This window comes from Penicillium argentinense (assembly GCF_028826775.1).
Source record: "Penicillium argentinense strain IBT 30761 chromosome Unknown utg000006l_segment0_segment0, whole genome shotgun sequence".
Classification (NCBI taxonomy): domain Eukaryota; kingdom Fungi; phylum Ascomycota; class Eurotiomycetes; order Eurotiales; family Aspergillaceae; genus Penicillium; species Penicillium argentinense.
In genome coordinates this window covers 243,006-269,313 of record NW_026622665.1, presented here as the reverse complement: position 1 = coordinate 269,313, position 26,308 = coordinate 243,006, and the positions used below count along the sequence as shown (strand labels likewise).

General features: G+C 52.0%; 6 protein-coding genes across 6 annotated transcripts; 2 read left to right on the top strand and 4 right to left on the bottom strand.

Moving 5' to 3' along the window:
- Positions 1–564: 564 nt before the first annotated feature.
- Positions 565–1,602, top strand: N7532_007232 (uncharacterized protein; the record flags this gene model as incomplete). Its single annotated transcript, XM_056619725.1, has 1 exon — positions 565–1,602. One exon carries the CDS (start codon positions 565–567, stop codon positions 1,600–1,602), a length of 1,038 nt encoding a protein of 345 aa, XP_056473091.1.
- A 1,051-nt stretch (positions 1,603–2,653) lies between these two features.
- Positions 2,654–5,806, bottom strand: N7532_007231 (reverse transcriptase; the record flags this gene model as incomplete). The annotated part of the gene is made up of 1 exon (XM_056619724.1): positions 2,654–5,806. The coding sequence occupies one exon, from the start codon at positions 5,804–5,806 to the stop codon at positions 2,654–2,656; it is 3,153 nt and encodes a 1,050-aa protein (XP_056473090.1).
- A 57-nt stretch (positions 5,807–5,863) lies between these two features.
- On the bottom strand, positions 5,864–6,658 carry N7532_007230 (uncharacterized protein; the record flags this gene model as incomplete). The annotated part of the gene is made up of 1 exon (XM_056619723.1): positions 5,864–6,658. The coding sequence occupies one exon, from the start codon at positions 6,656–6,658 to the stop codon at positions 5,864–5,866; it is 795 nt and encodes a 264-aa protein (XP_056473089.1).
- A 59-nt stretch (positions 6,659–6,717) lies between these two features.
- N7532_007229 (uncharacterized protein) lies at positions 6,718–8,211 on the bottom strand (the record flags this gene model as incomplete). The annotated part of the gene is made up of 1 exon (XM_056619722.1): positions 6,718–8,211. One exon carries the CDS (start codon positions 8,209–8,211, stop codon positions 6,718–6,720), a length of 1,494 nt encoding a protein of 497 aa, XP_056473088.1.
- Positions 8,212–12,118: 3,907 nt separating this feature from the next.
- N7532_007228 (uncharacterized protein) lies at positions 12,119–12,914 on the top strand (the record flags this gene model as incomplete). The annotated part of the gene is made up of 2 exons (XM_056619721.1): positions 12,119–12,701; positions 12,757–12,914. The coding sequence occupies 2 exons, from the start codon at positions 12,119–12,121 to the stop codon at positions 12,912–12,914; spliced, it is 741 nt and encodes a 246-aa protein (XP_056473087.1).
- A 4,500-nt stretch (positions 12,915–17,414) lies between these two features.
- Positions 17,415–22,779, bottom strand: N7532_007227 (uncharacterized protein; the record flags this gene model as incomplete). Its single annotated transcript, XM_056619720.1, has 6 exons — positions 17,415–17,480; positions 17,548–17,821; positions 18,449–18,918; positions 18,966–19,293; positions 19,592–20,066; positions 20,952–22,779. 6 exons carry the CDS (start codon positions 22,777–22,779, stop codon positions 17,415–17,417), a joined length of 3,441 nt encoding a protein of 1,146 aa, XP_056473086.1.
- Between the last annotated feature and the right edge of the window lie 3,529 nt (positions 22,780–26,308).

Genomic DNA, 26,308 nt, shown 5'->3' with positions numbered 1-26,308 from the left:
ATGGACTTTTGGCAGTCTGTTGAGTCGCGAGACTTTATAGTTTTTGTCACGTGCGGGACGTTTCCCTTCCTCTCACTTCGTTCGTTTCAGGGCACAGTGACGAACGCAGCGAAACTTTGCGGGCAGCTCGCGCAGGTTAGTAACCCCTTTTACTTCGTTCCTCGTTTCAGGGCAATGGCTTTAGAGTCTGGCGGATGCGGGCTTTCTAATCATGCTAAAATAATCTCCATCCGGGCGTTGTGGTGTAGTAATCACCTGCCACAATTTGCCTGTTGGATACATTATATATACTTCATCTACGAACACCCTTACCCGTTAGAATTACCCGTTAGATTGTTTGGACCCCTCCAAATGATTGGTTAGAAGTGGATCCAAGAAAAGCTTATTTACGAGCAAAACTGAATGAACACGTGTCCAGGGTTGAACCAAGCTCATCTTTTTGAAGCAAGACTGAGGCTCCGATTTTCCCAATTTCCTGACTTTTGAGAATTCCTGGTCAATGTTTCTTAACAATCAGCAAGAAAGCCAAGAATCATAATCCCAGGATACAGGAGCCAGACCGCGATGCATATACTTGCAAAAGTTGCTGGCGGCGAAGTTGACGAGCATTATGATGTTCTCCAGGCATTTTTTGCTGAAGGTGCCGACGGTTCGGGCTTAGTGATGACGTTCCAACGGCAACTCTCTGCAGAAGAGCCGTGGAATGGTGATCCTTCAACAGACGATTATTTCAACAACAGTTATTGCATCACCTTCGGATTGGAAGTGGTATATGGAGGGCTAGAGCAGGTCTCCTTTCTGGATTTCCAAGGATGCTTTTATTTCTCCGATCATGCGGCTGCCGATCTCGGTACAGGACGACTACTCGTCGTTGATTTTGAGGTGTCTGAGCAAGACCGACAGCAGTTTCAACAGTTTCTCAGGGAAGCAGTGACATGGGGAGTCCCTAGTCAGATCCCTCAATTCAACGGTTCAGCCTTCAAAAGTTCCATCATGGAAGCTGAAGCCCCAAACACTCAGCCAAACGAGCCACAAGAAGGAACTAAGGCCAGCAATCACAGGAGCGATCACCTCAAACTCAAATTCATTTCCCAAGAGCAACTGGATCGCGAGCGTGGGAACCCTCCTCCATCCCCTGGGCACATCGTCCACCGTCTTTCCGACTTGCTTTCCGACTTGTCTCACTCCGAACTCGAATTCGTCTCCCAAGAGCAACTGGATCGTGAACGCGGAAACCCACCTGATGATGTGGCGGGTTCCAACGAACCATCCCTCGAGGACATCGAATATCTTTCCAACTCGACTCCTTTCCAGCAGAAAATATGCGATAGCCTGCGCGGTCTGGGCTGGATTGATACCGACATTTGCAACTTTCTGATCCAGCTTGAGAACATGCGAGAGCACATACGGGCTGAACTGAGAATGAAGGGGCAGAGTGAGACCGACATTCAAAAGTTCGAGGACATCTGTAAGACAAACATGAAGGATTTCTCGTACCTCCGACGGTCTGGCGCCAACCGGGCCCTCGAGGAATACCAGACTGAGCTATACCTGCTGCATGAAAACAAGAGACAAAGAAGGGTTATGTTAAATGAAGAATAGTGACAAACTGAGGAGGTGGTCAAATACCACTAGGACCCTTCGGGATTGGCTTATTCATCGTTCACCCAATTTCCACCTAGTATGGTGTCATAACACGCCATAGTTCAACTATAAAGACCCCTGAGATCGCTCAACCGATCGGAGTACCTACAATCAATCATCTTATTCTGTTTGGACATCTTCAGTACTAGCCAGTATATCGATTCCTCATCCTGACAAATAGTTTCTTCTTCGTCCCTTTTTCGTTTAATTACGAGGCTCACTGGAAGGCACGTATACTGTATCTCGGCGGCAGCTCATCGTATCGCCACCTTCTTCCCATTCAGCAAATGGGAGAAACTGAAGCTGATCCGGCTGCAGCGGTCCGTGGCACAATCAGGGGCAGGGCTGAGAGAGTACGAGGTGAAGGGTGTGCGATCGAAGTTACCGTGAGTGGGGCCATATTGTCAATTTCCATCCCATGGGTCGCCCGTCTCGGGTTGATAATCATCGTCATCAAAATGGCTATTGGTCATCGTGAATTATCGTTTTGTGATGAGGGGTAGCCTAAGCAGAACTGTAAGAGGCGAGCCAGTCATCTCTAATATCCAATAAGATCCGATCCCGCGGCATGAATGATAAGCAACGTGGAGATTTCGAAAAGAAGCCTTACTGTTAGCCTTTCTACCAACTTGACCTGAGATGGACACCCAGGGAAGCGGTAGGCTCTCTGCACTGAAGCAACTGCAAGATGCAGAAGAGGATTGATTGATTGATTGATTGATTGATTTGTCATTCTCGGATCTGTCAGCCCATTGGCCGATTTGCCGGCAGGTCACGTTGGGGTAGCCGGGTCAACTACATCACTATCTACACTGGCTTGCCATCAATCTCAACCCTCCGCAATTTACACCTGCCGGGAAAGAGGTATATGCCTGAGGGTTCTCCCAAAATCATGGCGTATTGTCCAATGCTCCCGTACGGTCCTTATTTGCGGTTGATCCTCGACGGCCGAGGCCGTTTCGGCAGGTTGGCAGCTGCGAGTCTGAAGGCCCGAAGACAAGCGAATAGGTCACGAGTCCGCCACGTTGTGGTAAACTCGGTATGTGTCTACTATACTCCCGAACTGGCCGAGGAGTCTCGTCTGCAGCATGAAATTGGCCGCTCTTGCCACCAATTCTGGTTCTGTGAGCCACCGCTGCCACTGCAGGGCGGTGGTTCTGACGGTGTCTAGAATACGGGCTCGAGCATTGACATGTCGCGTACAGCTAAAGAGCACATGTCGTACGGTCTGCCTGCCGCGATCGCACGGGCAGAGCGTGGGGTCCCTGAAGGCTGCTTCTTGCGCTCCGGCAAATGTGCCCAAATAGCTAGCGAGTGCTATCTTGGCTGTCTGCATCTGGATGACGACGAAGCTTGCCGCTCGTCGGAGTTTCTCGTGAATGCGGAAGATAGCCTTCGTAGGTGCTGGAAAGAGAGACTTTGTAGCGGCGCCGCTTCGGCCGGTGGCCCATTCTCTTTCCCATTGTTGCTTCGCAATTGAGCGTAGCTTTGTGCGGCTGCTTGAGGTGAGTATGATGGGGGCCCCTTGATCGTCTGCCGTTGGTGCGTTAGCCACATCTCTTGCCAGTACGTCGGCCCTTTCGTTCCCATAGACTCCATTGTGTCCCGGGATCCATTGTAGTCGGATCTTCCATCCCTTGCGGTTTAGGTTATCGACGTATTTTACGATACTGCGCAGTATACCTTGCCCGGAGCCCCGCCGGGGTTCCGCGCACGCTCGAATAGCTGCTTGATTGTCCGTAAAGATCGTGGCTGTCCGCAACGCAGGTGGGATGTTAGGGATGCCGCTCTGGGCACGGTGGAACTCTCGGAGCACGAGAAAGGCAAGTGCGGCTTGGATCCCTTGAAGCTCAGCCGCGTAGACGGTGTGCGTATCGCGGGTGCCGACGCGCGCGACCGTCTTGCCGCCTGGGTAGATCGCGGCTACGCCAACCCCTTTGTCGGGAGCACTGCCGTCTGTATAGGCGATATATCCGTTTGGGCCGTGGCGTAAGACGTCGTGGTGGGCGTGGGTAGCTGCATCCTTAGTGGATGAGATGACCGTCTCGGGTCCCTTCCACCATGGAGCAACTGCAAATGGTTGGATTGGCTCGAGGCGGCTGCACTCCACCCCTTTCTGCCGGAGCCGGATCTCGAGCCGCTCTAGAGGGGATGTGAGCGGGTCCTGAAGAGGATCATCATACCTCCGCCGTGCGTAGGGGGTTCGTCCGATAAGGTTGTCAGAGTGGCGGCGTCTGCGGCGTCTGCGGCGTGATTGCGGTGCTCGGCCTCTGTAAATCTCAGGTCGTTTTCCAGACTCGCGGATATGGCGAAGTGTGCCCATGAACGGTGATGAGCAGAGACGGATACAGGCCTCTTCCGCGAGACGGGTAAGGCTGATCATTGGTGGCGGGATGTAGAGGCACACTTCGAGCGCGGCGCGTGCGGTTGTGCGGAATGCGCCTGCGATCCGGTAAAGTGCCTGGTGCTGGATAGATTCGAGTGTCCTGCGGAGCTCGTTCAAGGGGCCTGTGAAGCCCCAAGGGCCCCATGTGAACCAGCTAGAGCACGCGAAGCTGATCTGCGGCCATAAGACTGCTGTATACATACGGCGGAGATCGAGGAGGTTGACACCCCATGTCATCCCTGCTATCGATCGTAAGGCGGAAACGAGTTCGGACTCTTTCCCGTGGCATTTCCGGATCTGGGTTAGACCAGTGAGGTGCTCATCGAGATATACTCCGAGGTAGCGGAGAGTTTTTGTTGGCCGTATTGTCTCTCCGCGTAACTCAAGGTCGGCATCAAGATCCTCTGGAGGGACACTGCCTCGCGTGCGGTACATATGCATGAGACCGTATTTAGCGGGCGCGAACCTTGATGCATGCCGTTTCTCCCACGTCTCGGCGATCTGGTGTAGGTGTTGGAGGAGACGGCAGTTCTTCCTCGAGGACTTGCTCCAGACTAGGATGCAAATGTCGTCGATGTACCCCGTTACCAGGACCTGTCCCGGGGCCGCATGGTGGATCTCGTCTATAAGATCTGCATTATAAAAGAGGTATAGGATCGGTGAGATCGGTGACCCTTGCGGGATGCCCGTAGCCACGCCAAATCGTCCCATATCGCCTTCCTGCATGAGTAGTGAGGTCTGCCGGTCGCGCAGGAAACTCCCTACCCAGCGGATGATACACTGGGGGACCCGCCGTTTTCTAAGGTTATGGAGCAGCCGTCGGTGCGATGCATTATCGAAGGCCCCACTCACATCTAATGTGAGCAGAGATGCGACCCGATCATCGTTTCTCCATGACGCGTGGATCTGTTCAAGAAGTAGATGGATTGCATGGTCGCACGAGCGGCCCTTCCGGCCTCCGATGTGGGTTTCCGGAAGTAACTGGTATTCTTCAACGAGGAAGCTTAATCGAGCTGCGATGACTGCCTCCATGGCTTTCCCGAACGTATTAAGTAGTGCGATTGGGCGGTATGCTCTCGGCACTGTGTAGTCTGGCTTTCCAGGTTTCCGGAGAACGACAGTGGTCGACTCACGGAAGTGGCGTGGGCAGTAACCGTGGCGGAGGCATTCGTTAAAGAGGCTTGTCAGGAAGGCCGCGAAATGCGGGACTTCGAGCGCCTTCTTTAGCACAGCATTTGGGATGCCGTCTGGTCCGGGTGCTTTGTGCGATGCGGTCCTAAGGACTACCCTGGTCACTTCGTCCTGTGTGATTGCTGGCATGTCGATCGACGTGGGGTAGATGAACCCCTGTAAGTCTCCAAGCTCTGCGTCTGGCGCTGGGGGAAAGAGCGTCTCCTGGAGGATCTGCGCCTTTTCGACCGCCGTTTCATATGTGCGATCCCCTGCCTGGAGTGTTGGCGTGAAGGTGGCCCGAGGCGTCCCTCGGTTACGCGCCCATTTGGCGAGATTCCAGAACCCCTGGATATCTTGCGTGGCTTCTTCCACGCGTTCTCGATGAGCAGTTCGGGCGATTTTAGCGCTCTGGCGGCCAAGCTTATGCCTAAGCTGTCGAAACTCCTCCAAGGCCTCCGGGTCCTCCGTCTTCGCGCGCCTACGAGCGCGGCGGACCTCTGCCCTGAGTGGTGCGAGCTGCTGCGTGTATCCCGGTATAGACCATTCATTCACGCTGGTTCGGGGAACGTTGTCTTGGGCTGCTTGGAGAATGTCGGTAACCATAAGTTCCACGGCCGCGTCGATCTGTTCTGTTGTCTCGTACGGTCCCGCTTTCCAGGTCTAGCTTCGCGGCGTGAGAGCTGCCAGCCAGGCTTTCCAATCTGCGTTCTTCCATTGTAGCCGTTTGTGCCGTGGGCGTTGCTGTGTTTCAATGTTGACTTCTGTGAGGACCGGGACGTGGTCCGCAGCATGTAACCACTGGCGTTGGGCCTCACAGCGTATAAGACGGTTGGCCAGGGTGGATGATGCCCACGCTAGGTCGATCGTGGTCTTCCAGACCGCCCCTCTCTCGTGCTTTTCGCAGGTGGTTGTGCCTCTTGGAGTCAGCAATTCCAGGCCGTGATCTCCCATTAGACCGATGAGATCCTCGGCCTCTACGTCTGTACGATAATACCCTCGCCGGGACCACTGAGGGTGGTGGAGATTAAAATCCCCTACCACCATGTGCTGACCGCTTCTGCTGAGTGCGTGATGAAGTGGTATCAGTGTGCTCTGAGCGTCAGCTGGTCCTTCATTAGCCTCGCCTTCGCGGAGTACATCGTCCTGCGATAACCTGGGGCTCGGGTTGTAGACATTGTGTATGTGGATGGTTCCCGTGCTCGCGTTGATGCTGACTGTGCTGATGTCCCTTGTGATGTGTCTGACCGTCCATGTCCGCGGGTCAAGTCTCTTATTGATGAAAAAGCAGACCCGTGGTATGGGTTCGGTTGACGCCGTCGGGCGGAGTACGACGTGAAATCGGCCGCCAAGAGCCTGTGAGTACGTTGTCATTGGTTCTGTCAGCGTATTGATGCTAGGTTCCTGGATGGCCAAGATATCTAGCTTGTGCACCTCTTCCTCACCAAAGAGGTGCATAGCGACCTTGTCCCTCGATTTCCAATAGTTGGCCTGTAATATCCGGAGCGTGGGCGTATTTAACATTGTTGATCTCCTTTGGTAGCTTGAGACTGCGTTTGACGTTGATCTGTGCTTAACCCGTCCATGGGGTTGGTCGTGGTTTGCGTTCTCGTTGAATGTCTTGATCGTGTCCGCGATGCTGGCGGGTCTTGTCCAGGGTCTATGAGGTCAATATCGACATCGTTGAGTGAGGTGACCGGCTGAGCGCCGCTAGGGTGGTGAGCCCTGATGTCCTCCTCAATCTGGTCATCGTCTGCGTATGCTACCCTGGGCCTTTTCTGGGTGGTGGGCTTCCGGCATTTCGATCCACTTATGCTGGCGTGTATGCTCTCGTTGAGGTTGGTGCGGTCGTTGACCTGACGCGTCGTTGGTCGTAGCTGTGAGGCCTCGGATGGTGTTGGGTTGGCTGTCGTCGTTGATGATGATGACAGGGACTTCCATGGCGTCGGGTGATGCCATTGGGGCCCGTTAATGCGGTTTGCGCGAATGATGTCTAACCGCTCCGCCGTAATCGGGCAGCCTCTGTCGAAGGCAAAGTGGTTAAGATTCGATTTCTTCTCATGTTTGATATATGCTGCACACTTGGCCTGGGTGCGGTCCCTGGCTTGTGGGCAGTCTGGGGTATCATGGCTCTCTGCGCAGAATGCGCATTGAGCCTTTCGCTTGAAGTTTCGGGCTATATGTCCATACAGTTGACAATTAAAGCATTGCTCCAGACGTTGGCTACCATCAAAGAATCGGCAGTCATGATTTCTCCCAAAGAGCGCGAGGCCCATCAAAATAGCTTGGTTGGCTGCGTATGCGTCATCAAACTCAATGACGAGTTTCGAGGTCTCTGGTCTATCCTCTTCCATCTTACGGCGGTTGAGCAACCACCCAATGTGGTTGATCTCAGTTGGTGTATCAGCAAGGCGACCAGCATTCTCCATCTTAATCCTCGCTTTCGCTTCTGGTTGACATGGATCGAAGCTGCAGGGCACGCCGTGCATTACCACGGCGTATGCCGGCTTCTTGAGTCCTGCGTGTTCCCCGAAAATGCGGCACCATCGGCTATTCCTGGTTAGGCACTCGACGTCTTCTAGTCTATCTGCTTGGAGTAGTACATCGCCGCTCGGTAGGACCTTGCCTGCTGAGATCCGTCGACATGGCACTGTGCTGTCCGTCAGATCTTGGATTGCGCGGTTGACTCGTTTGACAAGTTCTTGCTCATCTCGTCTGAGCGGGTCGACGGCTGTCCGATCCGTGCTACGGACGATGATCTGCAGGTCCTCCCGGAGAGGCAGGACTGGCGTTGGCATGTTACTGCCGGTGCTGCTGGACCCAGAGCTGGGGTCTGTGCCGTTGGTCTGGGCCTTTGCGAGCCATCTTGATACCAAAGAAGATGGCGATGACACGTGACCCGCGAGTGCGGCGTCACGGTAGGAAGTAGGATGGCTATTGTGGCGGCCGCTCCCTGCGGCCGTGGCCCTAGAGGCCTGGTGCTCAATGTCGTGTTGCATCTTCTGCATCATTCGGGTGTACTTTCGGTCCTGCTCACCAAGCGTTGTAACTCTGTGAAGACCTCACTCCCACGTATCTTCGTTGCCAGGGAGATCACGGCGTCGAGGAAGCGTGAGAGTCTCTCAGGGGGAGGTAGGCCGCGTCCGTCTGCTGCATGCTTCCACTGCTGAGTTGTCTTAAGTAGGGAGGCGGGGTGCGCGCGTGGTTCTGGCGGTTCGTGGTCGGCGATATCGGGCCATGCGGAGGACCCCTTTTTCTTTTTCCCCGCCATTGCGGCCGGTGCGGGAAAAGAGTCACTTAATCCGGATATCGAACGATTCGTCTCAAAGTGTAGAACAGTTCTCCGGGGTCTATTTAAAGCGTAGACCCCTAGTTCGGCGATGCGCGGTTCGCAAAGAGCTTTTTATGCAGAAGAGGATTGTTGATAAGTTGCCAATTCAAAGGATACCTTGTTTGCTTTGTTTGCATGGAACCTTATGGAAATTACAAGCTTCTATTTCAGCGCTAGTTCATTACATACAGGTACATATCATAACATCTATCTGGAATTTTACGTGTTCTATACAGAACCTGTAACTTTACAGTGTCATGTGATTAGGGTTTGAAATAGCATCTCTATGTCTTCGACATGGAAGGCAATAACGGGCGGCGCTGTAATGAAAAGCCCCCAGTGAGCTCGCACTGGGCGACAGTCATCGCCAGGCTGTTGGGACAATGGATTCATACCTTCTCGTGGTGTCCGGTGTTAATTCCCGCTGGGGAGACCAAAGTGAATCCGTCGTGGTTGTGCGGTCCGGCCCGGCGCGGTGGGCGCGGGGCACGACCGCACAACCACACCAAAAATCAGGGGAAAACGGCATATGAAAACCATCCGACTTCTTCTTACCCGACTCGCACTCGGGCCCAGACGCTGGTCTTGCATTACCAGTCGAAGTGGTGTCGCCCTAGGAAGAAGATAGGACACCCCTGAGCTTGCATACGGTCTGGGATCGCATCGTGCGAGATGCGGCGAGGCGGTAGTGAACCAGTGACGCAGGCAGTCAAGCTAACATCGGACAGACCTCGTTCAAGGCTCAGAGGCCTCGTTAAGACTCGAACTCGTTAAGGCTCGCAGACTTCCGTCACTGGAGACCTCGTTAAGGCGAAGCCACGGGCAAGCTCTAGTGCGGCTGTTCTACGAGACACGGGCACCGCCGAGACACGGGCAACCCTCTTGGGAGACACACGGGCATCCTGGAAGATGTTAGTGGTTGGCTGATGGCAACTGATGAAGCTCGTTAAGGCTGTGCCACGGGTAAATCATCGGCCCTGTCCAGTTACTGGGGACCAAGCTTGGTTAGTAGAGAGCGACCAACATACACTGCCGGCTGGAGCGTATACGAGGGTTCTCTGCAAGACACGGTCGGCCTAGTGAGGGAGACCTCCCTAGGTAACGCGAAACGAGGGCGCAAGCTCTCGCGGGGCGTGGTGTACAATGGCAGCCACTGTGGCAGGGCTGGGTCCAGCCAAGAGACTGTCTGTATAGCCCGAGAGGACGGATGCGCGTGTCGGTGTACAAAGAGACGGGAGTCAACTACCTCACTCGCACTGGGGGCCTGATACTGACCTAGGTCGGTTGAAGCGGTGTCGTCCTAGTTGGCCTGCCCATGATGTATGCTTAAGGAGCAAACTGAGAGACACCCAGGGTGAGAGGCGTGGTGAACCTCAAGAGTCCAGAAGCCTCATTATCGGGTGAAAAACTGGGGTAGTGGTCTATGCAAGTAGGCCTGTCGAAGCTACTTAATGTCTTTTGGCCACCTCACCAGGAAGAGGGGAGAACACCTAGAAGGACAGGTTACCTTCAATGGAACCGACATCACGCCATCACCTACAGCCAAACTACTGGGGGTAACGTTTGACCAGGAACTCCGCTGGAAGGAACACGTTCAACAGACCGTCAAACGCGCTACCAAAACGACTATCGCCTTGAGTGGGCTACGACATTTGCGTCCAGAACAAATGCGACAGCTCTACGAAGCATGTGTCACGCCCATCGTAGACTATGCGTCGACAGTCTGGTATGACCCGCTTCGGGACAAGACTCACCTGCGACAGTTGAACACAATACAGAGGACCTCACTGATCCGAATCCTATCGGCATTCAGGACGGTAGCGACGACAACGCTAGAGGTGGAAGCTTACGTACTTCCCACACACCTCCGTCTCCGCCACCGAGCGCAGCGCACCATCGCAAGACTGCACACTTTACCTAGGGACCACCCTATTTGGAGTGCACTATCACGAGCCCAGAGACGCAGGGACAATATGAGATCACGCTACCGGTTTCCCCTCGCGGAAACTCTCAAGACCATGGACCTATCCAGACTGGTAGCACTAGAGACCATCGACCCGAGACCTCTACCACCATGGCGCACCGAGGTGTTCGCGGGGATAGAAGTCAAGTCGGACCGGGAGACAGCAAGAGAATGGGCCGAGGCCGTACGGGCCACATCCGACCTCGTCGTTTATTCAGACGCTTCAGGGCGTGAGGGCCACCTCGGGGCTGCCATAGTCACGCTTAACGAAAACGACGAAGTGATTGAATCTAAACAGGTCCAAGTGGGGCCGATGGACCGTTGGTCGGTTCACGCAGCGGAACTTATTGGCATCTTTTATGCGGTCAATATGGTGTTCAAATTGGTCCATCAACGCTCAAACACAGTAAACGGAGTTCCAGTAACAGCAACAATCTTATGCGACAGCAGATCGGCTCTGCAGGCGATCCAGAACGTGACGAATAAACCGGGACAACGCATAATCCATGCAATCCTCCAGGCTGCGGCCGAGGTTCAGGGGGAGAAAGTCGAACTCCGCCTCCAATGGATGCCAGGGCACTGTGAAAACCTAGGGAACGACACTGCAGATCGACTCGCCAAAGAGGCCGCACAACCGGGTAAAACCCACCCCTTTCGACCGCTACTATCGAGGGAAAACGCGTTTGTCCGCAGCAAAATTTATGCCCAATGGGAGCAAGAATGGAAGACAAGTACCAAAGGTGCTCACCTACGAAAGATAGACGGCGGCTTACCAGCGCGGTATACGAGAACGCTCTACGGGAATCTACCTAGGAATCGCGCCTATCTGCTGACGCAGCTACGCACGGGTCACAACTGGTTATCCACCTACGCGAAAAAATTCGGCTTTCGCGAGGATGATTTGTGTGAATGTGGTGTGCAGGAGACAGTCGCCCACGTGCTGATGGAATGCCCGAGGCTTCGAGAGCTGAGGGTAGAATTGAGGCGGAAAACTGGGGATACGCTGAACAGCGTAGCGAGCCTGCTGGGAGGCTCAAACGAAGGTGAGCAAGGTAAACCAGACATCGTCTCGAGGTCCAAGATGGTTCAGGCCGTCCTGGACTTCGCCGAGGCGTCACAGCGGTTTCGCAGTCGTGCGCCATAAGGGCAGCCTAACAATGGGAGCGGCAATGGGCCACGGGAGGCCGTGACGAGGCTCTAAGTTTATGTCAGGAAGTGGATCATTCTAAATGTACACACTCAGATATATAGTTGTTGTATACTGCATATCGCTTTGGCAGTTGAGACCCTGAATTGAGGTACCAGTGTGTTAATCCTTCTCTAGCTATGCGAGTAAGCGCAGCTATTTGTAGTCACAGTAGCTACCTTCTGCCTAGAGTGGTAGTGGCAGCCTGATAGGCTGCCACTCCAATATGATAATATTGCCAGCGTGCTGCATCCGAGGATCTTCCTCCGGCGTGGATCAACTATAGTCCGGGAGCCACGTGACCACCATCAGGGGGTCATATACTCCATTCTAGCTTAGATGACCAATAACAACACACATCTCCCTAATAGGTTATGAGACCCTTTTCTCTTCAATTTGAGCTAGAGGAGCTGTTCTATGATCGCTGTGCCTTCAAGAATGTCAGCTGCCTCTCCCTCATCCGGTGAAAAGCTCCCAATCCTTGACTATTCGAATTGGGTTGACTGGAGCGAATTCTGGAGAGACCATCTGATCCTCTTTGACCTCTGGCAATACATCGATCCATCCTCTACAGCAACCGTGCCACCTCCTACCTCCAATGTCAATCGAGATATCGCTAAAACGTTGACTGAGAACCTTGCAAAGCTACGCCAGCATGTTGCTCCTGAATGTCGAAAGCTCCTTGTTGGCCATACAAATCCTAGAGACCTCTGGTCTTCGCTCAAGGCTGGCTGTGATCGAGGAACAACTCTACCATTGCTCGCCCAATACGAATCGTTCCAGAGCATCAAATGGGAACCAAAAGACACCATTTCTACCTATACAAGCCGATTCCGCAATGTCTTTCTATCTCTCGAAAACACCCCCTACAAGATACATCGAGATATAGCAGTCCATATCCTTGTGAATCGACTTCCCGATTGCTACAAGACAGAAGGCCAAGCAGCCAAGCAACTGAACCTACCCTTTATCGAAACTGTTACCTACCTGCTTGCCAATATCAAAGACACCTCCTCTGCAGGTGACAACACCTCTGGCCAAGCTCTAGTAGCTCGAGGTCATCGACCAAACCGCAGATCAAGCGCTCAGCATCTCCGTGACCAAGGCCGCTCAGGAGTACCAAACCGCCGTGGTCGATCAAACCGAACCTCTCGAAACAAGCGTATCATCTGCAACTGGTGCAAACGAGAAGGCCATTTTGAACGTGACTGTCGAATTCGTCAACAACAACTAGATACTGGAGCTGCAAGATTAGATGGCAGCCGTGCCTATCTAGTCCAGCAGCCGAATATCCCACAGTATCCACCTCAATCTTCGCCTGCACCTCCGCAACCTCCACAGGCGAATATTGCCTATTCACAGCCTCAAGGCTCCGAATCAAATCCCTACAACTATCCGACACACCTCCTCCTCGCGAGAGCCTCCTATGTCAACAGTGAAACCCAGCAGAAGGATTATCTCAGCTGGATCCTTGACTCTGGTGCCACTCAGCACTTTTCGAACAGCAAATCAGACCTCAAGGACTACAAACACTTTCTTGACCCTAAGGAGATCTACCTTGGAGATAATACAAAGATCCACGCAGAAGGATCTGGGACCCAACTTCTACAGATTGGTCCTCATCTCCTTGTCCTGAATGTCTGGTTCGTACCAAAGCTGGCTGAGAATCTGCTATCCCTGCAGCTTCTTGACCGAGCTGGCTATTCAACTCTCATTGAAAATGGCAAAGTCTATATTCGACAGAGTCATGACTCTGCATGGTTCCAGCTCGCCGACTCCAAACGTGGAGATCTTTATCGAACGCATGTGAATCCTGCATCTCTATTGAACAGCCCACGAGCCCTCCGTGCAAGAGAATACAGCACACTTCGATCCTGGCACAATCGACTAGGCCACCGAAATTTCCGCTCAGTGGGAGCTATGATGAAGCTATCTGTACCACGCAAGCTTCCCACCTGTACTGCATGCCTCCAGGGTAAAATGAAGGCAAATCCTCACCCTCCTGTGCTTGAACGTTGCAGCAAGCCATTTGACCGAGTCCATTCTGACCTTGTTCCTCTGGATGGCATCTCCTTTGGTGGATCCAAATATATGTTGCTTCTTGTTGATGACTTCACGCGCTTTGCATGGTGCTTCTTTGCCTCAAGCAAGAATGTTTCAGCCATTGCACCTCTTCTTCAAGGCTTCATAAACATGATCCTGACCCAATTTGATACTATCATCAGGTCATGGCGGACTGATGGTGGTACTGGTGAATTCTCAAACAGCATGGTCAGCGAGATAAACCGCAGATTTGGAATTCTTCATCAGCTTTCTACCTCTGGTGTCAAGCAACAGAATGGTGTACTCGAACGAAGAGTCCAGACAATCAAGAACATGGAACGCTCCATGAGAGCTGGAGCTGGTGTTCTAGATGACTACCGACTACAAGCTGAGTCCCTTGCAACTTCGGTATTCCTATCTAATCTCCTTCCATCTTCTACTCTAGGTAATATCTCCCCACACCTTCTACTGTACAGCAAGCAGCCATCGCTCGCTTCCATGAAGCCCTGGGGATGTCTAGTCTGGATACACCTTCGAAAGGAGCATCGCAGCTCGAGTTCTGATCCTCGCTGCAGGCCAGCCATGATGGTAGGCTATGTACAAGACTCAAGTTCTATTTACAAATGTCTTGATCTCTACACGTTGCAAACAAGCAACCATTCCGAACTCAAGTTCGATGAGGACCTCTTTCCAGGTCCATGGCTTAAACGCCCAGCTGGTTTCAAACCATCGATTGCACATAAACGAAATCCGCCTGGTTCCGCGGTCGATACTGTACTTGGTCAGTCAGTATCGGGAGTGCTTCCCGCAGTATCAGGCATACCACCTTCCTCGATGAACCCCTTCTGGCTGCACCCACCCGCAGCTCCTGTGAACCCAAACGATCCTGCGAAGCCTGCGGATCCTATGGAACTAGCAGATGAATCGGACGTTCCCCCGTCCCTGGCACTCCTCACGGACAGCCAGACCGTCTACAACCAGCGAGGAGTTGTATTCGGCACCTGCGCCAAAATCCACGAGTACGATACTACTAGGGAGCTTGTGGAAGCCGCTTTGATCGTGCAAGGTATGGAGTCGCTCTCCTACCCACCCAGGCAAGCAGCAGAGAGGACAGTCCAAACAGACCACAATGGAGATCCTCTCTCCTATTCGGATGCCTTGCTCCAGGATCCGATTAGGTGGCCACCAGCAGTACAAGAAGAACTGAAATCTCATGAAGAAAATGGAACTTGGATAGTTCAAGAGATCAGTCAAATGCCTAATGGGTGCAAGCCGATCCCTGGCAAGTGGGTATTCAAGCGTAAATTGAGTCCTGATGGAAGTACGCGCTATAAGGCACGTTTGGTGATCAAGGGCTTTCTCCAACGCTTTGGAATTGATTTCATGGAGACCTATGCCCCAACTGCCTCTTTAGCTGCATTCCGACTCCTGGTGGCGATCGCTGTGTTCAATGGCTGGTCCTTACGCAATCTCGATATTATCACTGCCTTTCTTAATGGCAGCATAGACTCTGAAGTCTACATGGGGATACCAGAAGGCATGGATTTAGATCCAACCAGATATATTCTGAAGCTCCGCCGGTCACTGTATGGACTCAAACAGGCACCGCGCATTTGGTGGGATAGGATGACCGCATTCCTATCAAAAGCAGGCTTCTATCAGTGTGATGCTGAGCCAACAATATTCATTCGCAGCCACGAAAACAAATTCATGATACTTCTCCTCTTTGTTGACGACCTTTTGCTAACTGGTGATCAGGAAGCTATTGAGGAATTCGTCCAGGAATGCTGCAATGAATTCAACACTCGGGATATGGGAACACCCAGGCTGTTTCTAGGCATCCATATTGACTATCGAGATGGCAAAGCCATTTTGCATCAGAAAGCATACATCAAGCGAATCCTTGAACGCTTTAATGCACCCAGCAACCCTGTTGCAACTCCCCTAGACCCCAAGCATCCACTTGTTGAAGCAACTGATGCAGACCGTTTAAGTGAAGCAGATTCATCAGAATATCGCGCTGCAGTGGGAGCGCTGATATATTTAATGATCTGTACAAGACCTGATCTTGCATTCGCACTTTCACGCCTATCAAAATTCGTGCAGAAACCGGGTGTAAAGCATGCAGCAGCACTTAAACGATTGCTTCGGTACCTGGCTGGCACCCAGGACCTAGGCATCGTCTTCAGCAAACCATCTTCCACCGAACCAATCCTATATGGCTATAGCGATTCCGATTTCGCTGCAGATCTCAACAATCGACGCTCGACTTCCGGCTTTATATTCCTTCTGAACGGTGGCCCGATAGCCTGGAAATCGAAACAGCAATCCCTAGTCACAAGCTCGACTCATGATGCTGAATATGTTGGATTAGCAACTGCATCATTTGAAGTCATTTGGCTTCGTAAACTCATCCTTTTGATTCTGCCTCAGTATGCAGAACATTCAATGCCCTCCAACATCATTTATTGCGACAATCAAGGTGCTATTGCAACTGCAAATCGACCTAGCAATTCACCCTCTCCACGATCGAAACATATCGACATCCGTTTCCATGTTATTCGCGAGGCTATTGCTAATGGCCTTATTCGACTCGAATACGTTCGTACGGCAGATATGACTGCAGATATCCTGACAAAGGCCCTGCCTAAGGAATTGCATCAGCGTCATGTCAAGGGAATGGGAATGGAAGCGATATGATGGAATTGGGATCTATGTATCCGAACTGGCCTGGTTTCCTCCATGGTTTTGTCCCACAGGGTTTTGCATGGAGGTTTTCCCCCAGGACTGCCTGTATATAGCTATTTTGTCTTTCTTTTGACTCACCCGTGATCTAGTGGGAGGACCCTAGTCGTTTCTGACGCCTTCGGTAGAGATCTCGGATGAGTGGGAGTGCCAGCGTGCTGCATCCGAGGATCTTCCTCCGGCGTGGATCAACTATAGTCCGGGAGCCACGTGACCACCATCAGGGGGTCATATACTCCATTCTAGCTTAGATGACCAATAACAACACACATCTCCCTAATAAATATCTATATGTCACGTGACCTGACCTGGGATCCAACTCTCCCCCTGTGCCAAGGACCCGGAGGGGCCGAGGCACCTGAAAAGATCCCAGAATCCAAGTCATTCTTCACCTTTCCTTCTTTGGGTAAATCCGAAGAACCTCCCCCTGACTGGAGGTTCAGACGGTTAACCAGGTCCTCATGGGTAGCCCTGGGCAAAGCTTTGGTGAAGACATCCGCCAGATTGTCCTTTGTATTGACGCGCTGGGTGTTGATTAGCCCCTCCTCCACCTTTTCACGCACGAAGTGGTGTTTTACGTCGATGTGTTTGGACTTGTTGTGGAATTCCGGGTTTCTTGTAAGCTTCAAGGCCGAGTTGCAGTCGATGTACAGTGGGATTGCGTTGACATATACCCCGGGAATGCGAAGGTCATTAATGAAGTTGCGAATCCACACTGCTTCCTTCGCAGCTTCAGCGGACGCAATATATTCTGCATCCATAGTGGACGTGGCCACAGTCTTTTGTCTTTGAGACGACCAAGATATAGGGCCTCCGGCGAGCGTGAAAACCCACCCAGTCGTTGACTTACGCGAGTCCTCACACCCCGCAAAGTCGCTATCCACAAAACCCCTCACCCGAAGACCGTGTTTGTCCGAATAGACAATTCCCTTCGCCGGATCACCTTTCAGGTAGGCGAAGATGCGATCCACGGCGTCCATGTGAGCTTGATTTGGATTGGACGCGTACCGAGCTACGTAACCTGTAGCGAAGGCAATATCTGGCCGTGTCTGATTGCTGCCAAAATTGAGCGATCCGACCTTGGACTGATATCCTTTGCGAAATTTCGAGTCTGCGATGTAGCCGTCTTGCTTCGCGAGCTTGATATTTTTGTCCAGAGGCGTCTTAACTGGGGCAGCGTCTCCGAATCCATATTTTTTGACGATCTGGTCGATGTATTGCTTTTGATGGACGTGGATTTGCCCAGGCTTCTGCTCTATGTGCATGCCCAAATACCAGGAGCATTCGCCCTCGTCGGAAATCGGAAATTGCTTTGCGAATTGAACTTTGAAATCAAGAATTGCCTGAAGGCTTCTGCCCATGACGTTTATGTCGTCCACATGAACTTCCAGCAAGAGCCCGAACTTGTCGTTGATAAAAACACATGGGTCGTAAGCGGACATGCGCCAGCCCCAACCAATCAGAGTGTCCCGGAGCTTTTCGTACCACGCACGAGGTGATTGCTTCAGTCCATAAAGTGCCTTGATGAGAAGCAAGCAGTACCCACCGGGCAACTGTACATCTCTCGGGGCCTTCATGTAGACTGGTTTGTCCAAGGTGCTGTTCAGGAATGCTGTTTTGACATCTGCTTGGTGAATATGCCAATGAAGAATAGCCGCCAATGCAAGCAAGATGCGGGTTGAAGCGGGCTTGACCACGGACGCAAACGTTTCCTCAAAATCAAGACCCTCTTCCTGTTGAAAACCTCTGGCTACCAGCCGAGCCTTATGTCTTGTGACCGTACCGTCTGGTCCGTATTTGTCGGTGGTGACCCATCGTGAGGTAATCGGTTTGATCCCTTTCCTGAGAGGAACGATCTTCCATGTGCCTTTTTCTTCATGAGATTTCAGCTCTTCTATCTTAGCCTGATGATACTTTGCACTGGAAGTGTTGTGCGGTTTTAATTGGAGAGCATGTGGAGTACGTTCACTGTATGCAGACAGCCCGAACTTGAAACTTTTGTGGCTATTCTTGGCCACCTGTTGATCAGTATTGACGTTGTTGTCATCGAGGTCGGTGTCGATACTCTCTTGCGTTGCATATGGGGCAAGTTCATTCTTCTCCTGTTGGCCGGTCTCGGATGTTTCTCTCCTAGACTTCCTTCGACCGGTGTGCTTTTCGTAATCCTCCCGAAGCTTTGGCCCGCCCAGGGGTGTCAACTCAAATGGGCGAATCGCCCATGATTCGTATGTCCCGTCAGAGCGTCGGTAGTTGCAATTAGCGACGTGGGGACTAGGTTGTGCTTTGACACATGGGTAACAGGGTTGCTCTCCGTCACAATTCAATTTGCCCTTTCGGCAGCGTATGCATTCTTCGTCGGACGACTCTCCTTCTCCCAATGGGCCTATTGAAGAGAAGCCAATCGGGAGCGGTGAGTCGGGTACGTGGTAGAGTCTCGTCAGCAGACCGTTCTGGGCTCTGTAACTGCATGTTGACTTTCTGTTGATGCACGCCTTACAGGGTCGTCCACGGTCACACTTTTTCCCACTTCCAATCTGAGTTCGGTAACTGCATTGATCGCATGGAGGCAAATCGTCAACGCCCTGTGGTCGACACGATAGACGCTGGAGTAGAGTGTTGCACCTGTTGCACGGGATTTTTCCATCGCAAGCCATGATTTTCGCGGCGCATCTGGAGCATTTCTGGTCACGAGGCACTGGGACGAATCCAAGTTTTTCATATCTTGCCTGTCGCTCAGCTTCTCTCTTTTCTTGACGGGCGGTTGATCTCCTTGCACCGTCCAGGCTCCAGTTACACCGTAGGTTTGACTTTTGACATCCCTCACACTGTTGGATATTAGGGTCAAGAAGAAAACAGCTGCGGCTTGTCTGGAAGCACCTTCGGCATGGCTGCTCCTGCTGTAATCTTCCGATCCGTTTCTGTCTACGGCGGTTCTCAGGGAGTACTAGCCGTTTGGTTCTTTTTGACTGCGGTCTGCATGCTTGGTTGTCCTTTCTGCAGGTTGAACATGGCATCCCATTTTCGGCAGAGTCGCACTTTCGACCATTCCGAAAACAACGGTCGCATTTATCATTATCAGGAAAGAAATTCTTCATATGATTCCCGCCATGCTTTGCGACAAACCGCCAGTAAGCTTGAGAAATAGCTCCATCTTCTGAGTAGTACCATGAGTCATCATTCAAGTCCGACAGATCTGAGGAGGAATCATCCTTGTTGGTGCCACGTAGGTCGTGAGTGGCTCGACGGCTGTTTTTCGGTGCCACTAATGTGTCCTCATCAATCTTGCGTTTGGCCATGCCAGCATAACTGAATCGATTCCAATACTTAGACACCACTCTAGATCCTGACTTTGTTTCGCTGGCCTCATCTTCGTCGTCGGAGTCGTCGACCCCGTCCTCCGATTCGTGCGTCATTTCTGAAATGGGTTGTTCTCCGTCATTCGGAACGTTGCCCTTATTCCGGGCAGCCGTCTGGTTGGTCTGTTCGACAGGAATTTCAGGAGTGTTGATGTGGTGTTCGTCTTCAGAGTGATCACTGCCTGCGTCACTAGAATAGTCGTTTTCATCTTCCGAGGGGATGTTGCTTGAGACCGCAACATCTGGGGTGGAGATTCTATCCTCCAAGCAGGGCGCATTCTGAGGGTCATCCAAACCTTCACCATCTTCGACCCTGGCAACGCCAATTCGATAAACCCTGTGTTTTTCCGGAGAGTAAATGTGATACATCGCCTCACTCTCGCATCCAACAAAGTAGCCCAACCATCCACGAGGGCTGTGTAACTTTGTCATCTCTGCCGTGCTCCTCAGCTCTTGAGGATAGGTAACATATGCCCGGCTCCCCCATATCCGCTCTCTTGTGAGCGTGGGTTTGGTTCCCCTTAAAGCTTCGTATGGTGTTTTTGCGTCCTTTTTGCGCAGAGCACGTGCTGGAGTTCGATTCTTGAGCCACACTGCGTGTTGTATGGCTTCAGGCCAGAGATTCTCGGGGATTCTGGAGTTACGTAAGAGCTCGGTGCCCTTCTCCGCAATGATTTTGGAGACCTGCCCGGAAATGGATACCTCCTGAACCATAGGTGCAGCTTTTTCTCGGATTGTCCGGTTAGTCCTTTCCGCGACTCCATTTTGGTAATGAGCATAGGGCTCGATCGGTTCTCGGGCGATAGAATGAGATTCGCACCACCTGCCGATCGGCCCCCTTTCGAATTCATTGTCAAGGCGACAACACCGGATAGTGATATTGAAAGCGTTCTGGATCAGTTTCACTAGCGATTTGAAAACTTCGAAGAGCTGGTATTTCTTATCGAATCGTGCGCTCCACGTATACCGTGTACAGTCGTCCGTGATGAAGAGGAAATATCTAGTGCCATCAAATCCCTCGATTGGGTATGGTCCCCACACGTCAGCATGCACCATCCATCCCGGTGTTTGGGCATGACGTTTAGCGGGGTCACGGGGAATCTTTACCAGGGCCCTTGTAGTCGCACATATAGGGCAAACGGCCTTGAGCTTTGCCTTGATCTGTTTGGCAGTGATCTCCATTCCAGTGGAGGAATCCAACAAACTTAACATGTTTTGGAATCCAAGATGTCCCAGTCTCCGATGCCATTTCCAAACAGGGTCATCGAAATCCACTGTGGCAGCAATGCCGTCAATTGGGTCATGTCCCTTGGAGAGTCTTGTAGCATCAAGTTGATACAGGCCCTTGCCAAAGATGGCATGTCCGATAGTGTGTCCATGATCATTGATCCATGTCATATAACGATCGTTGTAGACACCAGTTACCTTTGCCTTCTGAACAAACAAGCCGCCCGAGAATAGGTTGCATTTTCCCTGAGGAGCGTAGGCGACCTCTGATAGCGACACTTTAACCGGGAACCCATCAGGGCTCTTAAGAATGAGCTGAACGACTCCTCCACCCTTTATTTCAAGGGTAGTAGATCCATCTGCGGTGCTGATATTTGAATTGAACGAACGGAAAGTATTATCCTTGAACCACTTGATGTCATTGACGATGTGCATATTTGCTCCAGTATCAGCTAGCCATGTGTCTGTGGTACAGAAGGTGCCTGTCAAGAATGCTCCCAAGACCCGCTCTGAGAAACTCAATTTCCTGATTCCTGACCCCCTAGTAGTAGCTCCCCCTAATTCTCGCAATTCGGTGCACAACACAGCACTACGCTTCTGTGGCGAAGAGTCAGCTGAGTTTACGTGAGTTGTGGAGAAGGGAGTCGTACCTAGGGAATCAGCCCGGATAGAGACATCTCTGTCGGGGACAGGATCCGTTTTAACGACACCTGCCATGCCGGCTTTCTCGCTCATGAGCTTGTTATCGATGTGGGCAGGCAGTCTGTCCTTGAGAGATCGTGGGATTTTCTCGGGGCTCTTGACCCAGCAGGTCTCCTCGGTGTGGCCGGTTTTACCGCAGTCGGGATAGGTGCATTTCAAGTGGCTTTTATCCGCGCGACTCGGCTTATATCGGCCGCTGTAGCCTCTGTTGCCAGCGTCGACGCTCGTGTCCTTTCTGGCCCTCTCGCGGGCCCTCCTCTCCTCCCTCAGTCGAAGTTGTTGAGCTTCTTCGACGTGTAGGCGCTCATAAAGGTAGTCTAGATCCGGAGGGTCGTCGGGCTTGGTCGAGCGGATCCAGTCATACTTTTCCTTGAAGGCGCGATAGCTGGGAGGAAGGCCATGAAGCAGAGCGGTAGCGAACATATCGTCGGTCATGTCATATTTGACGGTCTTGAGGTCAGCCTTGACCTGGCGAACTTTGTTCGTATAGTCGGTCACAGATAGACAGTCGTCAAGCTTGATCAGACTCAATTGGTTCAACAGGCTGTCACGCGCGCGTTCATGAGTGACTGCGTATCGTTTTTTGATGAAGTCGTAGGCTTCCTTGGCGTTGGTGCAATCCTCGATCTCAATCTTGATGCCGTCTGAGACCCAAGTGTCCAGCAATTTGGTAGCGAGCTTCATCTTCTCCCTGGCATTTTTATGTTCATTGTAGTCAATCTGCCATCGGAGGTTGTTGTTGGTAGTAACCAGAATAGCCTGGGCATCATCTGTTTCATCACCGTCGTCAACTGTTGGAGTTGAAATTTTCTTGGTCCGTGTAGAGCGACGAATTTCGGCTTCGCCAGTCTTCGTGAAGTATTCTTCCTTTCTAGGTTTGGGGGGAACAACTTCTTCACCTGTGAGATATTCAAAGGTATCATTCGCCTTGGCCGCACGCTCGAACTCGCGCTTCCAGCTGATGAAGTTGATTTTGCCCTTGAGCTTGCGGTCGGCCTTGACTTCGTCCATTTCGAAGTTTGTCATGTCTGGTGCTGAGAGCTAATGTCGCGGTCTGGGGTCTGGGTCTGGGTCTGGTTCTGGGTCTGGTTCTGGGTGTGGTCTGTGTCTGGGGTCAGGTGTCTGGGGTCTGGTCACCTGCTTCAATCCAAAGTCTAGAATGGAAAAAAGAGGCTCATAACCAGTTGAGACCCTGAATTGAGGTACCAGTGTGTTAATCCTTCTCTAGCTATGCGAGTAAGCGCAGCTATTTGTAGTCACAGTAGCTACCTTCTGCCTAGAGTGGTAGTGGCAGCCTGATAGGCTGCCACTCCAATATGATAATATCTATATGTCACGTGACCTGACCTGGGATCCAACTTAAGCGAGGGGTCAGCGTAAATGAAATCATCATCATCATCATCATCATCATCATCATCGACTGTATATACGAAAGTGATTCACAAGGCAGGAACCGGAGCACCCGAAGGGAAGAACCACTCCAACGTAGTGGTCAATATTACTCCGATATAAAACTGCTGTGTTGTGTACTGAGCGCCCTAACCGATGGCGGACCCGTCCTCGGGAGGGCCCGAGCCCCCACCCCCCACGAATGCCCAGGAAACCATCACCAGTCTCACGACAGAGGATTTCCAACCAAGAGTGGACGTTGACGCCCTCGGCCGGCTTCCTGATAGCCGGAAAAGAACGCGCAGCGGCGACGCCTTCTCGCCTTCTGAAAACACAGGCCGTGTCACCACCAGCGAAGTGTGGAAGCTCATCGACAGTCTCAAGTTGATCATTCACCGCCAAACCGCACTCATCGAATCTACCAAAGCCGAAGTCGAAGAGGTCAAGCACGACCAAAAAGTCCTCCGCGATCAGAATGAAAAGCTTCATGAGGAAATCAGAGATCTGCGAACTCAACTTGAAACTCACCTACCGACAGCCCCGACAAGAACATGGGCCGCGGTAGCTGCTGACGGCATCTCCGCCCATCCACAAGCGAATCACCACCGTCCTGATAAAGATGAGAACTGCGTGCGAATCAGCACCCAACGTTCCTTTGTGGACCCAAGGGACAGTGAAAATAGCAATGGAAATACGTTTGGCCGTTATCTCCCTACAGATACAGCTAACACTCATATCCGCACAGCGCTACTAAACACTCCATCAACGCAAGACGCCCAGGTAGCCGGGATTGACACCACTAAAACAGGCTATGTGATCCGATTCAAGGACCTAGAATCAGCGAAAGTGGCCCGCAACAATACCGAATGGTTAAACGAACTAGGAAACAGCACGAAACTGGTCAAACCACGGTTTGGCGTCGTGGTACACCGTACCTCGACAGATGACTTCGACTTGGAAAATGCAAACGCTCACGCAATGGAGAAAATCATGGAAGAAAACGAGCTGGTGGAGCAGGGCTTCCAGATTGAAGAGGTGGCATGGCTCAAAAGGAAGGACAAAGCGTTAGGCAAGTTCGCGTCGCTCGGGATATGGTTTGACTCCGCGGAAGGGGCCCAATATATCTTAAACAACGGCCTACTGGCCGGTCAAAGATATATTGGCAGCGTGGAACGCCGTGAGATCAAGAAGAAGAGATGTTTCCGGTGCCAACGGTTTGGACACTTGGCGTGGTCGTGCAAGGAAACACCGCGATGCGGCCATTGCGCAGGTCAACATGAACGGCAGCGGTGCCCTCCGGGTATCACAGCGAGATGTCTCGATTGTAGCGGCGAGCACCCAACAGGTGATCGACAGTGTCCAACACCTGCGACTTCCAACTCCTCGCAATGTTAGAGACCAACCTACGGGTACTACAGTTGAATATCATGAAATCGGGACCAAGAATGGAAGCTCTCATCAATGATCACCAAAGCCAAAAACTGGACGTCCTCCTAATCCAGGAACCGTCCATCACCAGTTATCGAACACATGTAAATCACAGCGCCTGGCGACTCTACCGACCAACGACTGAAACAGACGCAGCTCGGTTTCGTAGCCTGATCTACGTTAACCGAAATCTCTCAACCTCGTCACGCAGGCAGATTCAGTGCGACCACCCAGACATTACCGCCATTAAGATCTGGACTGCCGATTCCCAGATCCTACTTTTCTCTGTTTACATCCCTTCCACCCCGTTATTCAGCCCTGATAAAGGGTCGGAAGGGTCGGCAGAACCGGCCCTCACAGCAATCCAAAACACCATTACAGCCGCTCGACATGATATCCACAGATCCATAAGCATCATTCTCTCAGGAGATTTCAACCGCCATCACCCGATATGGGGCGGCAACCACGTTCAACCGAGATTTATTGAGGATGCAGGCGAACTGATCACTTTCTTCCAAGAACATAATCTCCTGGGTTGCCTGCCTCGGGGCACAGCAACCTTCTGGCCCCTCAACGACCCAGGAAGAAGCACAACCATCGACCAAACTGTGACGGACCAACCAGAACTGCTCATCAAGTGTCACCTCTATCATGAAAATTACGGGTCAGATCATCGAGCGACATACTCGGAGTGGAATCTGAGGCCCTACCCCAAGCCCTTAGCCAAGAGAAGAAAAGCATATGACCGAGCAGATTGGGACAAGATCGGGAATGAAGTCCTCCAGAGGATGGGCCTATGGAAAGAAATCAAAACAAGACCCGCTCTAGATGAGATAACTGAAAAACTCACAGAGGTAACCGCTGCGGCGGTGGAAAAACACATCCCAGATCAACGACCAACCCCCTACTCCAAGCACTGGTTTACACCAGACCTCAAGGTCCAACAGGCTGAGGTCAACCGCCTGCGTCGGCAATGGCAAGAGAGCTGTGCGGAGTATGGGCGAGACTATGCACGCTCAGCGACTCTCTTCCAAGCAATGCAGCAAAAACGTCGGACTTGGACCCGAACTATTGAGAAAGCCAAGAAGATACATTGGAAACAGTTCCTAGATGGAGCTGGGGAAGGAATGATCTGGAAGGCGGCCACCTACATGAAACCGCGAGAGGCCTGGGGGTCCGTCCCAGCCTTGCATGTCAACAACAAGGAACTGGTAGAGAATGAGGACAAGGCACAAGCTTTCCTAGACGCTTTCTTCCCCAAGATGGACGAACCTGACGAGGATCTCCCAACCCAGGCTCCCTTGGAGCTTCCATGGCCACCGTTCACAGAGCTAGAAATCCAGCGTTCTCTCAAAGCAGCCAGAAGCTCCACAGCCCCAGGAGAGGATGGTCTGCCGACCCTGGTGTGGAAACATCTATGGAAGCCTCTAAAGGAGCTTATCACTGGAATTTTCACGGCATCAGTCAAGCTCGGCCATCACCCCAGACAATGGCGGAAAGCAAAGATCGTGGTGTTGAGAAAGCCCGGGAAATCAGACTACTCGATCCCTGGTGCCTATCGCCCGATCTCACTCCTTAACACATTAGGCAAACTCCTTGAAGCGGTCATGGCTCGTCGACTGTCATATCTCGCCGAAAAACATGACCTGCTACCAGCCACACAATTTGGAGGGCGACCAGGCAGGACCACTGAACAAGCCTTACTACTCCTCTCTAACGCGATTGATCAAGCCTGGTA